This window comes from Drosophila guanche, unplaced genomic scaffold, assembly GCF_900245975.1.
Source record: "Drosophila guanche unplaced genomic scaffold, DGUA_6, whole genome shotgun sequence".
Taxonomy (NCBI): domain Eukaryota; kingdom Metazoa; phylum Arthropoda; class Insecta; order Diptera; family Drosophilidae; genus Drosophila; species Drosophila guanche.
In genome coordinates, this window is record NW_022995744.1 from 1,873,295 (window position 1) to 1,886,527 (window position 13,233).

General features: G+C 48.1%; 3 protein-coding genes across 3 annotated transcripts; 1 reads left to right on the forward strand and 2 right to left on the reverse strand.

The window, feature by feature from the left end:
• Positions 1-212: 212 nt before the first annotated feature.
• LOC117580239 (endocuticle structural glycoprotein ABD-5) lies at positions 213-797 on the reverse strand. The gene is made up of 2 exons (XM_034266660.1): positions 710-797; positions 213-647 (listed from the first exon to the last, which is right to left on the reverse strand). The coding sequence occupies exons 1-2, from the start codon at positions 719-721 to the stop codon at positions 240-242; spliced, it is 420 nt and encodes a 139-aa protein (XP_034122551.1). The 5' UTR covers positions 722-797; the 3' UTR covers positions 213-239.
• Positions 798-5,644: 4,847 nt separating this feature from the next.
• LOC117580237 (pyruvate kinase) lies at positions 5,645-7,747 on the forward strand. The gene is made up of 2 exons (XM_034266659.1): positions 5,645-6,122; positions 6,189-7,747. The coding sequence occupies exons 1-2, from the start codon at positions 5,666-5,668 to the stop codon at positions 7,652-7,654; spliced, it is 1,923 nt and encodes a 640-aa protein (XP_034122550.1). The 5' UTR covers positions 5,645-5,665; the 3' UTR covers positions 7,655-7,747.
• Positions 7,660-13,039, reverse strand: LOC117580235 (alsin homolog). Its single transcript, XM_034266657.1, has 5 exons — positions 10,424-13,039; positions 9,747-10,365; positions 8,503-9,675; positions 8,289-8,440; positions 7,660-8,222 (listed from the first exon to the last, which is right to left on the reverse strand). Exons 1-5 carry the CDS (start codon positions 12,768-12,770, stop codon positions 7,999-8,001), a joined length of 4,515 nt encoding a protein of 1,504 aa, XP_034122548.1. The 5' UTR covers positions 12,771-13,039; the 3' UTR covers positions 7,660-7,998.
• Positions 13,040-13,233: the final 194 nt, after the last annotated feature.

The following is a 13,233-nucleotide window of genomic DNA, read 5'->3' on the forward strand; positions in this document are numbered from 1 at the left end:
GATAACGTCAGGCCCTTGTTGAATTGATGTCCAAAATGATGCATCGACAATAACCCACAGAGAAAAACTGGTTTGAGGATCGATAATGCACTTATGGCCCTGAGAAGAGTACCCCTTTTCTTCTATAAGTTATTATATTATCTATGGTAACCTTGAGATATGTCTAAGCCTACAAGAACCAATCATACTAATCAATAAAACAAAACTCAAAGTTTGTTTTAATTTTGATCGGATTTTTATTAGACCTTTGGGGGCTTGGCGTACTCCAGATCGGGCTGGGCCACCACCAGCTGGCTGACCTGTTTGGCGGCCACTGAAATCTGCGGCAATATGGCACCACCCTCGGGCACGAAGCCATGGTCGTCGGCCTTGTAGGTGACAGTAACTTCCTGTCCATTGGCATCAAAGTAGGAGTAGGAGCCGCTTATCTCGAGGTACTCGTTGTCCGAGCCCGGATTCCTCAGCACAGCTTCCTCTTTGCGGTGGGTGCCGTCTTCGGAGAGGTAGGAGAAGTTGTAGGAGCCATCCTCGTGCTTTTCATTCGACGACTCCAAAATTGCCACGGGAGGCTGGGTGGTGGAAGTAACATGATCCACAGGAGCAGCCAAAATAACAGCCACCAGACAGAGCGCCAACGTAATGATGAGCTGTGGGGAGGTCATCAGATGAGGTAATCCTTGTAAATAAATATCTTTGGGGCGATACTTACGATCTTGAACATGTTGCTGTCTGTATGTGAAGCTGATCTGGATTTGAGTCGTGTCCAGCCCAGACGCCTCTTTATATTGCCAAAAACCGGCGATGCCCTGCTTACCGGTTATTGACCAATGCATACTGGTACTCGTACTCGTACAATATGAATTTGCAAACATTTACTTGAAACCCGTTTTAAGAATTAATTAAAGATGAGACCCAGACCCATCTCCCATCTCCCATCACCCATCTCCAATCTCCCATCCCACATTGCAGTTCCCCTTCCGATTCCGATCCTAAACACTCATTTCAGCTGCAATTTGAGGCTCTATATTAATTCTCGATTTGGGTACAGGCTGACATGGTTCTTCTCTCTGGCATTCCATGCACTTGTTTATCCCACACTCGACTTCATGTATACAAGTTGTGGTCCATGCCGATGATCATCATAGGGGATGTCGGTTGGTGGGACCACTCTAATCTCTGCACTTTCGGCTCAGTCGGATTTTTATTTCAATCTTTTTGATTTTAGACCTTATACAGAGCGGATTTTTCTCGAACATATCGGAGATTTGGTTTTTCCATCCGCAATTGTTTACAAGAAAACTATAAACAAAGCAAACACATAGCGTCCCTCCTGCTCGGTATTGGTCTTTCACCCTCGGTCCGGATACGTTTTGTGCCCCCATTGATGTTATTTTTGGCCACTGGGCATGAGGCAGCACTAAAATCTCCAGCCTCCTTCCATATAGTATTTGTTCTATATAGCCACATAGCTACATATCGACGAGAGCAGAGGCCGGAGTAGTAGCAGCAGCAGCAGCAGCAGCAGCAGCCGGTCAGATGAAAACGTTGCCGGCATATGGGAGGTGGATAGGGCGTGGCAGTGGCAGTTTGAGGAATGGAGGGCCAGCTACAAAATACTTAAAGGTGCCACATACGCATCGTTCGATTTTGGATACGGTTTCTTGGCATTTTGTTTATGCAACAATAAATTGTACATTTGATTATCGTTTCATTCGAAATGCTACAGAAATACCGAAGAATGCCCCGATTCGGATCTGATTTTATTCCGTCGAGGCGGTGCGCTGCTCGAGGGTGAAACAATTTGCTCGATTTCACGGTATAGTGAATACCGGCAATATCTGGAAAGTTTTTGGTATCAGATTTGCATACATATTTCTTGGTTCTGGCTGTGAAATAATTAATTATTAATCGAGCACAAAGAATTCCGAGCACATTTGGAGCAATTGAAATATTCGAATACGTACAATACTCGTACAGATGAATGTATCCAGAATTAGTTTGGATTTGATTTTTTTCGATCGAAAATTTAGCTCACAGAAGTCGTAACATTTGGAAATTTTTGGAATTCAAGTGTCGGCACAATCGAATCTTTGTGTCTGTCCTATACCGTAGGAAATTGCTAATAAATATACAATGTACATAATCACTGGTTTGGGATTAATTTAGGGAAGGTTTGCATTTGTGATGGATATCCTTATGCTATATTCATACTTCTTTGACTGAATCAACTACGTATCTATAATGTGGCAGGAAATGGTATAATATTAAGTCTTACGTGTTTTAAGGATTCTCTTAGAAAATGTGGACAAAATATATGACATATGTATATATACAAATCTTGGGAGAATTGTGCTTTATTCCTCGCTGTTTGTCGGCAATCTCTCTTCTCTGTGCGCGAGTGGACACACTCGAATAAATGAAAGGGAAAATTGTGAAAAGTTGATGATAATGTTTGTAAATTGGCCGCAAAATCATTCGAATGCATCGTTGAAGCTGTTGACTTTGATTGGCAAGATAAAATATGCCCCCGGGGGAACTTTGTAAAGATAGATATGATGGGGAATGTACTCACCTATGTGGTTGTCTTCATTGAGTTAGTTGTCTGTTGGATAAACTCACAGTAAATACGCCTTTTTCCCTTTCCTGTCGTTGATCAAATAAAACGCCAGTAAGCGGAAAAAGACAAATCGACTAGAATTTAGATCTTTGTATATTTTTCTTTGTTCAAGTATGTATACTGTACATATATTTAGCTGCGAAAACCTTGGACGGTTCTGAACACATGGCACAATAAGGAGGTCGGCTCTTCTGATTCAGCGTGTTAAGAAATTGAATTAATTTAATTTGCTTCGATTGATTTATGGACCAATCGGTGCTCTGGAAAACTGTGCCAAGAGGCTGCTGCTGCTGCTGATCATCGCTGCCGTCTAATGATCGAGGGTCTATATTCTACATATGTATATGCACATGCCATACGAAAATAGTTTTATTTTTATAACTGTGTGCTGGTTTGGTTTCTTTTTTTATGGACTTCCCCCACATACGCGATGGGACGGACGCTGACGGACAGACGAACTCAGGATGATGCCGATGCCGATGCCGATGCCAATGCTGATGCTGATGGCATCCGCCAATGCACACAGCTGTCTGCCCATGCCAAATGTACCAACGAGTTTGCTTCTTTCTGTACGCTTCTCTATAGATTCGAGTGTGAGTTTAGTCGTATGTATTTATAAAGATATCTAAGCAAGGAAGTTCTAAACCACCGAGGACAGAAATGAGATGCCTATTAAAGAGCGATTTGTTTCATGAGGATAGCAATTAAGAACAGCATCCATCCTCTCCGAAACAAATCTCAAGACAAAGGCCGCGAAAGTGTGGGAACATTCGCAATGAAATGCATGGCCAAGGATGGTGCCTGTTGGCTGGCAGGGGTGGAGCTTGGGCAGCCGATGGCTTCGATGGCCTGGTACGGTATAGGTACGGGATACCATAGTATGCGGTATGGTGTGGTGCTGGCGATGGAATAAACAAAAATGACGACTTGCCAAGTGAAATTGGCAATGCGAAAAGCGCAAAAACTTTCGTCAGTTGCCAGCAGAAAGAAAAAGAAAAAACCAAGCACACACACACAAATGTACAACGTGAGTGGGAGAGAGACTGTCAAAGAGACGGACGTCTACTTGCCTATATGGCTGTGTATAGGATAAATAAATAAAACTGAAAATTATGAAAAACAGGCAGCCGCAAGAGCATCAGCAATAATAGCGTTCGCCAAAGGCACGAGTGGATTTTTGGATTTTTAAATATTTTTAGCCGAAAGCCAAAAACCGAATATTTTGCCAGTCGAGTGGGATATTGGAAAGATGAAAAATTATTAATGCTATGCGTGCGTGTGTTTGGTTGTGTGTGTGTGTGTGTGTGTGTGTGTGTGTGTGTGTGTGTGTGTGTGTGTGTGTGTGTGTTTGTGTGTATGTGGGGGAGTGTGGGCTGACTTGGCAACAGTTGGAAAATGTACGCCCACTTCCGCCAACTGATCCTGTTCCTGTTTGCTGTTCCTATTCCTGTTCGTGTCACTTTCCCTATTCCAGAGCTACACTTTAAATATAACTTAGAATGTAGATTAAATTCAAATTGATTCTTGTTAATAATTCGTTTTTAAACTAATGAAAATATGTGTGCAGGTGTATTGATCTTTGATTTTATTCTCTTTTTCCGAGCGAGTGGATGTACATATAGTGAATAGCAAACCGTACAGGCTGACGCCTCGCGACGCACTGCACCTACGCTCCAAAATTTTGAAAACTCAAAGACATTTCGAAAATTCTATTCTATTCCGAAAGAAATGGGCGTGTGAGCGAGTCAAATGGAAACAGAGAGAGAGAGAGAGAGAGAGAGTGTAAGTGAGAGAGGCGCGGCTGGGGGGAGGATAAATATACATAGATAGAGAGGGGGCGCCATTTAGAGAGTGAGGTGGAGGGAGAACGAGATGTATACCTCAAGTGCAGGGAAAGCACACACGATATGAGCGAAGGAGCCAGGCAATTTATGTTTTGCTCAGTGGCAGCAGATGGGCGGCCGCAAGAGCCCCACAACTCGTCATAGTGCTGCAGCACGTCCCCATACAAACACCCACGCCACCCTCTGGCATCGAAAAATGTTTTCTAAAATCAGACAAAACAAAAAAAAAAAAAACAAAAAAGGGGGAGAGAATTAATTGCATGGAGAATGGAAGGAGGAGGATCGATGAGTGCAGTTCAGCATCAAAATTCAAGCGGTTTTTCGCACTCGAGTGATTTGAGCAGAGGAAGTTCTATAGCCGTAATTCAACAATCGGTTGCTTCGTCTAAACATGCCTGCGGCCACACCCAGTCATCTAGTCAGCATCCAGTCAGCAACACTCTCCATACGATACGATTTCCATTCCCGATCCCACTCGGAGCCTGGGTCTTAGTCAGCCGGTGTACGAATACGAATACGAATACGAATACGAGTACGAGTATCTATCAGTTTGCGAGTGAAAATAAACAAATCAGAGAGGGGAAAATGCGGACTAGAAAAAGATGAAAACTCGCTTCGAATATGACCATTTTTATTCTCTAAACATTTCTGCATGTTTATGTTCTGAGATGTTCTTTCTTCCTTCTGTTTTCCACCGCCTTCCTCCATTTTGGGGCAAAACTCCATGATGTTTCGGGTGCTCGGGATGCAGCTCAAGTGCTGTGCCAGTTGGAACACAAATTATAATAAGATTCTAAAACGCTTAGTTAGGACTCGCTTACTGCGCCCCATTCCTCCTTCATAGCAGTCCGCTTCCGTTCGGTCCATTTCCATTTACCTTTCTTTCACATTGTAAACATTTCACTTGACGCTCGGTTCTATTTTAAACACTTTTGGCCTGTGGAAAAACAGGCAATTAAGTAAAAAAAAACGAAAATTAGAAAGAGCTAATATGACTTTATTAATGTAAAAGATCACGAAAATTAATGAAAAATGTATTGGAATACATATGTATGTACGCTGCCTACTTTCTTGTGTGTTTCTCTTTGAGTAAGGAAAAATAGTTTAAAAACAATCCTAAATGTCCTTGTAATATGTCAGGTCAGAACAGCTTGAAATTTATATATGTAAATATCTTTACCTGTTTAATTAAAACAAATTTGAAATGGACTTTGTTGAGGATCATGTGGAGTCAGCGGTGCCCACAATTGAGACTGCCATCGACACAATTTTCACCCGCCTTAAGATCATCGCCGTGGATGTGGAGAAGGTGCTGCGGGCCAAGGAGTTGATGGCCAGCCTTCAGCGTCGCAACACGTTCTTCTACCTGCTGGGCCAGGACGATGATGGCAGCATCGAGAATAACCACAGCGAAATGAGGCTGCTCACCTCCAAGAACTCGTTTCCGTCTATATTGAGCGCGGATGACGATTTCGATGGCGAGGAGCTGAGCGAGGATCAGTGCGGTGACTGGCAGCTCCAAGAGGAAAATCGCTGGCATAGCTACTTCTCCGGCTTCCAAGAACTCACCACGCGCCATGGCGCAGACCCCAACGATAATCGCAAATGCGTCCAGCTGTCTGCCATGCTTGGTTGCGATCAGGAAATCAAGACCTTACTCCGTGAGTACCCTGGAGGGAGCCTTTGATGAATGAATGAATGAATGATGAATTTGATTCTGTTCTTAGGTAATGGCGTCCGGTGCTTTCTTCTGGATCTCTTCGCGGGGAGCCAGCGCGACAATCAGTCGCTGATCGTGCAACTGCGCGAGGCAGAGATCAGCGTGTCCAAGGAGTACGGCTTTCCTGTAGTCTCCACAATTTTCGTGAAGCTCTCACCACGCTTTCAGTACACTGGCTACCTCAACCCACAACACTACAAGGGTGACCTCAAGCGCGTGGAGCTGAAGAAAGGGTGCAACCTGACAGTGACTGTCGACCGAGAGTTCTCCGACAGCAGTTCGTCGTCGATAATATATGTGAACGCCCGCTTCCTGCTGGGCGATGTCACGACCTTTGACTTCATCCTCATCGGCAACGAGATTCAGTTGACGGTGCACAGCGTGCATCCAGATCATCTCAACTGCTGTGTTGTCCGTGGTGGAATTCTTAGCTCATACATGCCCGTTTTGTTTCCAAAACGCTGCTCCAAGTTTCGGATTTCCTACGAGGAGCTGGAGGATCTGACATTCGCCCGCGAGGTGGGAGTCAATGTGGTAGTTTCCAACATCGTTGGCACCGCCAAGTACCTCGATAATCTGGAGAAGGCCATGGGTATAATGCAGTGCGAGAATCTTCGTATATATGCCAGGGTGGTGCTTAACGATATAAAGGGTTGCGATGGTGAACTGAACTGGGCCACCAGGCGGTACGATGGCTTCCTTGTGGAACTCGCAGAGCCAGAAGTAGTTCCCGATGTCATGCACCTGTGCCCCGATGCCGAGTGCTTCTTACAGTTGGTCCACGCGGCCAAGAAGCCGATCATCTTCGATCCCGAGATGATTCACGAGAAGAAGCTTCGAATTGACCCCACCCACTACTATTACACATTTTACTACCCGGACAAGTACCTGGTGAAAAGCCACAAGACAAAACAGTCATTCTACTTCAGCTTTCTGCAGAACGCCCTCTTCGAGAAAATACCGACCGAAGCGTTATCAAAGGTGCCCTACTGCGACAACTCGCATACTGGCGCTGACGGCTTGGCCCGGGCCGTGGTCACCGCAGCCATGGAGGTGCATGCCGCTGCAATTGTTGTTATCGGCGTGACAGCGCGCATGGTGCAGAAGATTTCACACTTCCGGCCAGAGGCGCCCATCATCTTTGTCAGCCACATGCGCTCTGCGGAGGACTATGTGTCGCTATATTACAACGTGACCATGCTCTCGTTCCGCACCAAACAATTCCATACGCATCGTCAAAACATATTCCGCAAGGGCGTTTACGCCTTGGCCTATTTGGCCAAACGTAAGATTGTCCGCCAGCATGACTATGTGATCTTGGTTTACAGCCACAAAGAAGGGACCACCTTTCCCGAGAAGTATATTCTCTATAAATTTGATAAATCTCATTTTGCCGAGCATATGTCCGCCATCATGTTCCCCAATCAGCAAGATCAGCAAGAATCCACTGAGGATGCGGATTCGAACAACTAAGAGCATTTAGATATAGTATATAATTTATATGTTTTGGTAAATAATCGGAATGTGTTGAGGTGTGTTTTGCTTAGAATATATGAAACAGATATAGATAGATACACTTTTGCTACACTGATCGTCGATCGGCGACCATCCGTCCACACACACACACGTCTACTGTACATCAATATGTATATATGTACATAAATAACATTCGTAAGCCTACTAGGGGTATTTGCACAAGGTTCGTCCAAGAAGTACACATATGTATTCAGATAACATAGGCACTGAAATCGTACAGCTATCAATGCCCGCTTAAAACTGTCTTATTGTATGCATCAAAGCTTAGCCTCGCCTGAGACTCAGTGCGTACTTTGCAGAGCCTTTAGTGTCACATGCTCGTAGGCAGCCTTTAGAGTAGTGTAGCAATAGCCCGCCAAGCCATTCATTTCGGCCTGGAAGTTCGGCCCACCCGTCAGGTCGTCCAGCAGGGCTAGCTCCGCGCCCAAATGGGGTACAGCTGCACGCAGCATAGTGAGCATTGTGAGCGGTATCATGTTGTCCGCATTCAGCTGGGAGGCATTGGCTGCAAGAGTAATCAATGGGTATTAATAATCAAACCGACGGGATGCGATTTAGCTAAGATGCTCACCAGACATCGCATGCTCGTACGCCTCTGTTAGCAGTTGCGTGCTACGCTGTATCACAGTCAACATGTCCTGGGGACTGAACTTCTCCTGAAGTTGTTTCAAGGTCTGCACAGACTCCTCAAACTTGGGGTCCAGCATCACAGTGTGAAGGAAACTGAAATGTGAATGAATGTGTGAATTTATGTATCTACATAGGGAAGTTCCTTACGTTCGCACCTCTCATGACCCATCAGAGTGACAAGTTCTTGGTCGTTTAGCTTCTCGGCATGGTTTAGGTTTAGCCTGTACATCTCATCCTTGCGGCTGTATTTGTTGGCATACAGCACAAATAGGGTTGAGTAAATGCCTTCCGATAGCACCAGCGGATACAGCAGAGTAATGTGGGAAATCACCTCCCTGCTTCCCTCCAAGTGGCAATAGTCCTCTGGCAGGGCTGGAAACATTTTTCGCACAAAGCGGTAGATGCGTCGGGAGATGGACTCCCATTCGCGCATGGCCTGCTTGGCCAGGATCGGTGTGGGTTTGACCTTCCAATATCCATAGGAGTAGTGGAAACAGTTGGCAATCCGTTCGTTCAAGGCGTGCAGCGGATGGTGGCGATCCTTGAAGGCTTGCTCCAAGTACACACGAATGGATGTGACATCCAGCTCGTTTAGCGTAGAAGCCATGCCAAAACTGGGCACCTGATCCAGTATGGCATTCGACGAGGAGCTGGTAGAGGCTATGGAGCAATCGCTACCGTTGCTGGTATGCTTGGAAACATTTTTGTTGTTGTTGTTGCTGTTGTTGTTGTTGCTGTGGTTCATGCTACCGAAGCTTTCGCTGAGCGGACTAGACTCGCAGCCCTCCCCATTGAAGCATCCGTTCAGAACACTTCGATCCAGCTGAAAGCTAGCCAAGCTACTTGAGTCCAAGTCCTTCGTGGAGTTATGGCCCATCGAGAGCAGGCTGTCAGCTCGCTGCAGACCTCCATGCTTGCTGTTCAGCGCTTCCTGCGAGTGAATGCGGCGAGGCGGAAACCCGAGAAAATCCAGTGCCGAAGCAGCCTCCGCATGTAGCTTGGTCAAGGCTGTCGTTGTTGTCCTGGCCTTGGCCACTGGGGATGGCGACTTCTGGGGCAGCGGCAAACTGAGCAAAATATTATTGAAATAGTTTCCCGGCTTGGACCCTTCCCTTGCCCGCTGCTTGCTCATGTACACTGCTATACAGTTCCAAAGCTGGGCCGTGCTAAGCGAGGGTTTTGCTGGTTTCTTGAGTGTGCTGCCAGGCACAGGGGCCAGGGTGGATCCAGAGCTTGTGCTGGACGTGCAACTAGCCAGATCCGATTCAAAGTTCTGGAACAACGAACGCCACTTTCGATTGTGATCCACGACTTGTCGGCCCAGTGAACTAAGATACGAAGCGAGTTTTACAAAAGATGGAAATGCCTTAAAAGGGGATCCAAAGGCTCAAGGACTCACCTGGGGTACTTGGGAAAACGTCGGTTCAGCACAAGTTCTCCAGCTTGCACGCGCACCGTCTCCCAGCTGCCGCTGAGCTGGCCGAACATCTTGTTGCCAATAAGCTCGTAGTTGTCGTCGTTCTCCTCGCTGGACCCTGATGCCCGCCCAACGCACTCATCTCCGCTGGGCATGTAGTACTCTCCCCGGCCATTGGGTCCGTGTAGTGACAGCTCACCCTCGTAGTAGTAGTCGTTCTCGAAGATCGCCACGCCACTGCCCACTAGATCGTCGCCGGCAAAGCTGCCCTCGAAGTAATCGCCTTTATTGGTGATGCAACTCCCGATACCCACCCGCTTGTTGTCCGCAAACATGCCCATGTACTTATCCCCGCTGATCAGGTCCTCCATGACGCCATAGCCACTGCGGGTGTTGGCCTGGTACTCGCCCACGTAGAGGTAGCGGTTGTTCCGCATCATCCCATGCCCGTGAAAGAGTCCCTCGCAGAAATTGCCCTCGTAGACCTCGCTCTCGTGCGAGTCCTTGCAGTGGATCTCGTAGTGGCCATGGCCGTGGAAACGGCTTCCCTTAAAGTGGCCAACATAGAGACCCGTCGAGGGAATCACCATTTTGCCGTATCCTGCAGACAAAGTGAGGGGTGGCTATGGAGTACACATAAGAATGCCTTAAACACTCACCTTCGATTACTCCCTGGCAGACTTCGCCGCAGTATACAGTGCCATCTGGATACTCCAGGTAGCAGTTGCCATGAAGGACGCCCTTCCTCCAAGTGCCACACGCCTGCACTCTGGCGTACTTCGGATGCTCGCGACTGTACTCGTAGCCTGTGGAGCGAGAACTGGGCACGGGACTGCCCAAAGGTCGCCCCAAAGCTGCCACAATGCTCGACTGCAGCTGATCTAGCCAGACCTTGCGCATCTCCTGGGAACGCGTGATCACAAGAAAGCTCTTCTCGGGCGTGACCAGCCTCAGGCCAGACTCACCCTCTGACCAGACCCACAACGTGGTCAGCGGATAGCAGTGCAGCGAGCTTCCTCCCAACTGGCAGAGAAAGTCAGAGAAGAGGATGAAGCTGTTGCTGGTCATGCTGAGGCCCGTGTTTGCCAATTTGAGGGGAACCAGAGCGGACGTTAGGATGACCCGTCGCTGGCTCCGTCTGAACTGCAAAATGCGTGGGTTGCGATCGTTGCTGTTCCAGAAATCTTTGGTATTCACAGCCAGCTCCTGGCTAATGCAACTATGCCGCGCGAACTCCGTCCAGGCCAGGCGATGCTCGTTGTACTCGGACTGCGTCTTTATCAGAAGCTCCATGAATTGATTGAACAGTTGGTATATGCTGAATGGTTGCTGGAACAGGCGCGTCACATAGCTTTCCTCGTTGAGCTCCGCAAGGGGACTGCTGAGGCCTGCAATAGAGGCCACCGCTTCGACGAATCCGTTCACCGAGTACACGTCGCAGTAGGCCCTGGTGTAGCCCTCGAAGAGCTCTATGTATTCCTTATGGTAGCAGATGAAGAGCAGATCGGCAGGCTGGACAAAGTCAGCCCGGTAGAATCCCTCCAAAGAGTGTAGCGTGACCACCAACAGACAGAGCATCCGCTCCCAGTTGACCAGCAGCGGGCCAAGAGCACTAAGAGCCTCCAGCGAGGATTGCTGCTGCCAGATTTGTAGAGTTTGGACGGCCTGGCGGTGCTTCAGGAGAAGCTGGAGCTGCGACTGGAGGTGACTTAGATAGTAATGGTAGTGACGCTGGAACTGGCGTTGATTATGCAGAGTATACCCACCGGAGCACATCAGGAGACGCAACTGGTGTGGCCAGGCCGCTCCCAGCTGCAGCTGGAGTAGGGTTTGGGCGTAGGTGCTCGACTGCTGCAGGTGTCGCATTGGAGGAGGCGGTTGAAGCGCCTGTATTTGTCCAGATGCATTTAACAGCAAAGTGTGGTAATCGCCACATGTGGCCTCCAGAGCAGAGTTTTGTTCCATGGGTAACGCAGTTGCCTGATCCCCTATGGTAATTTCCTTCGGGGCGCTCAAATCCTCGCCCAACTGAGCGTGGGTGTTCAGACCCCAGTGATAGAGCCTGCCATCTAGGGTGCGGGCAACCGTGTGCTCCAGCCCCGCCGCTATGCTGCACACACCCATGCTGTCCAGTTTCTGCAGCCTGGCGACATTGGCTCGTCGAATGTGGTCCCCCGTCCCGAGCAGTCCGTTATTGGATGCTCCGAATGTGAAGAGCTGGGTGTGCAGCAGGGCATATCCCTGGTGAAGCAAGTGCCTCGTGTTTGCGGCAATGCTGCGCACAGAGTTTCCGCTGCTCAGCGATTTGACGGAGGCGCTATCGTCTTCGGGATCCTCCTTGTTTGCAGCCGGCAGCTGTAGCACATCATCTGCCAGGTTTTGAGGGGCCACCAGCATCACAAAATGCTCATTTCCCGCCGACAAATCCAGCAGCTCCTTTCCCTCTTCATAGAGTCGCATGTGGCGAGGCTGCAGCTCCGCCGTGAAGACGTCTCCGCAACTGCCCATCACATAGGTCTCGCCGCTGGCGCTCACAAAGACGACGCCCTGGGCAGAGCAGCAGACGCGACGTATTCTGACGCCTTCGTCGAGAATCTCCAAGGGGTCGAAGCTAAGCGTCTGCCAGGCATGCGGGTGGTGCAGGTCTCTGTCCAGCCCGAGACTAGTGATGAGTTGGCGCTGTACGGAACCATTGGTGAGCACCACGAACAGCTCCTGGCTGCCGCTGCAGTAGTCCACATCGACAGCATCCGTACGTATAAGCATCAGATCCAGCGTGCTCCGGTTTGACTGCAACTGCCCCGCGTAGAGGGATTGGTCTGTTGTCAACAGGAGAACACCGCCGCGGTCAGCACCGCCTATTCGACAGATCCGCAATGCGGGCGGTCGTGCCAATGGCGGCACTCCCTTCCAGTGCAGTTGCAGAGCCTTGCCATCGTGATAGATAACGAAGGATTCGTCATCGCCAGGGCTCACAGCTACCTTGTCAATGACCGCACTGCACATAGCACTCGTCGCTTTTGTTGTTGCTGGATTTGGCCAAGGCCAAAGTTTTGTAACACGACGCAATTGCACGAAACGGTTGAAAGCTATTTACACATGCCTTACGCGCATTGGGATTTGCTATGCACTCAGTGCATGGCTGTCAAACATTCTACGCTCTTAATTCCGACGCACCTTTCCTTGCCAGCGTGTTTAAGGAGAGTTTTTGATCGTATCGGATTGCCAATTACTAACAATTGTTCATGTTTTTGTGATGGTTTTTAGAGTGCAGTGTGCCCGCACACAGGGAATACCAAAAAAATACATAAAAACTATGGCAATTAGCACTGCCAGCACAATATATAACTAGAATTTATGTGCAATTAGTAAAATCCGCATAGCACTGACTTAGTCTTATAATTATTATATAATTTTAATTATATATTTTACAGATTTAAAGTGAAACAGTAGACCATTTTTTGTGTGG

Bases quoted from the DNA above. Each gene is read 5' to 3' on its own strand.
- LOC117580237 (XM_034266659.1), top strand. From the start codon at position 5,666: ATGGACTTTGTTGAGGATCATGTGGAGTCAGCGGTGCCCACAATTGAG. The intron at 6,123-6,188 runs GTGAGTACCCTG...TTCTGTTCTTAG, and splicing joins GGAAATCAAGACCTTACTCC to GTAATGGCGTCCGGTGCTTT.
- LOC117580235 (XM_034266657.1), bottom strand. From the start codon at position 12,770: ATGTGCAGTGCGGTCATTGACAAGGTAGCTGTGAGCCCTGGCGATGAC. The intron at 9,676-9,746 runs GTGAGTCCTTGA...TTCGTATCTTAG, and splicing joins CGTTTTCCCAAGTACCCCAG to TTCACTGGGCCGACAAGTCG. The intron at 8,441-8,502 runs GTGCGAACGTAA...TTCACATTTCAG, and splicing joins ACTCTGATGGGTCATGAGAG to TTTCCTTCACACTGTGATGC.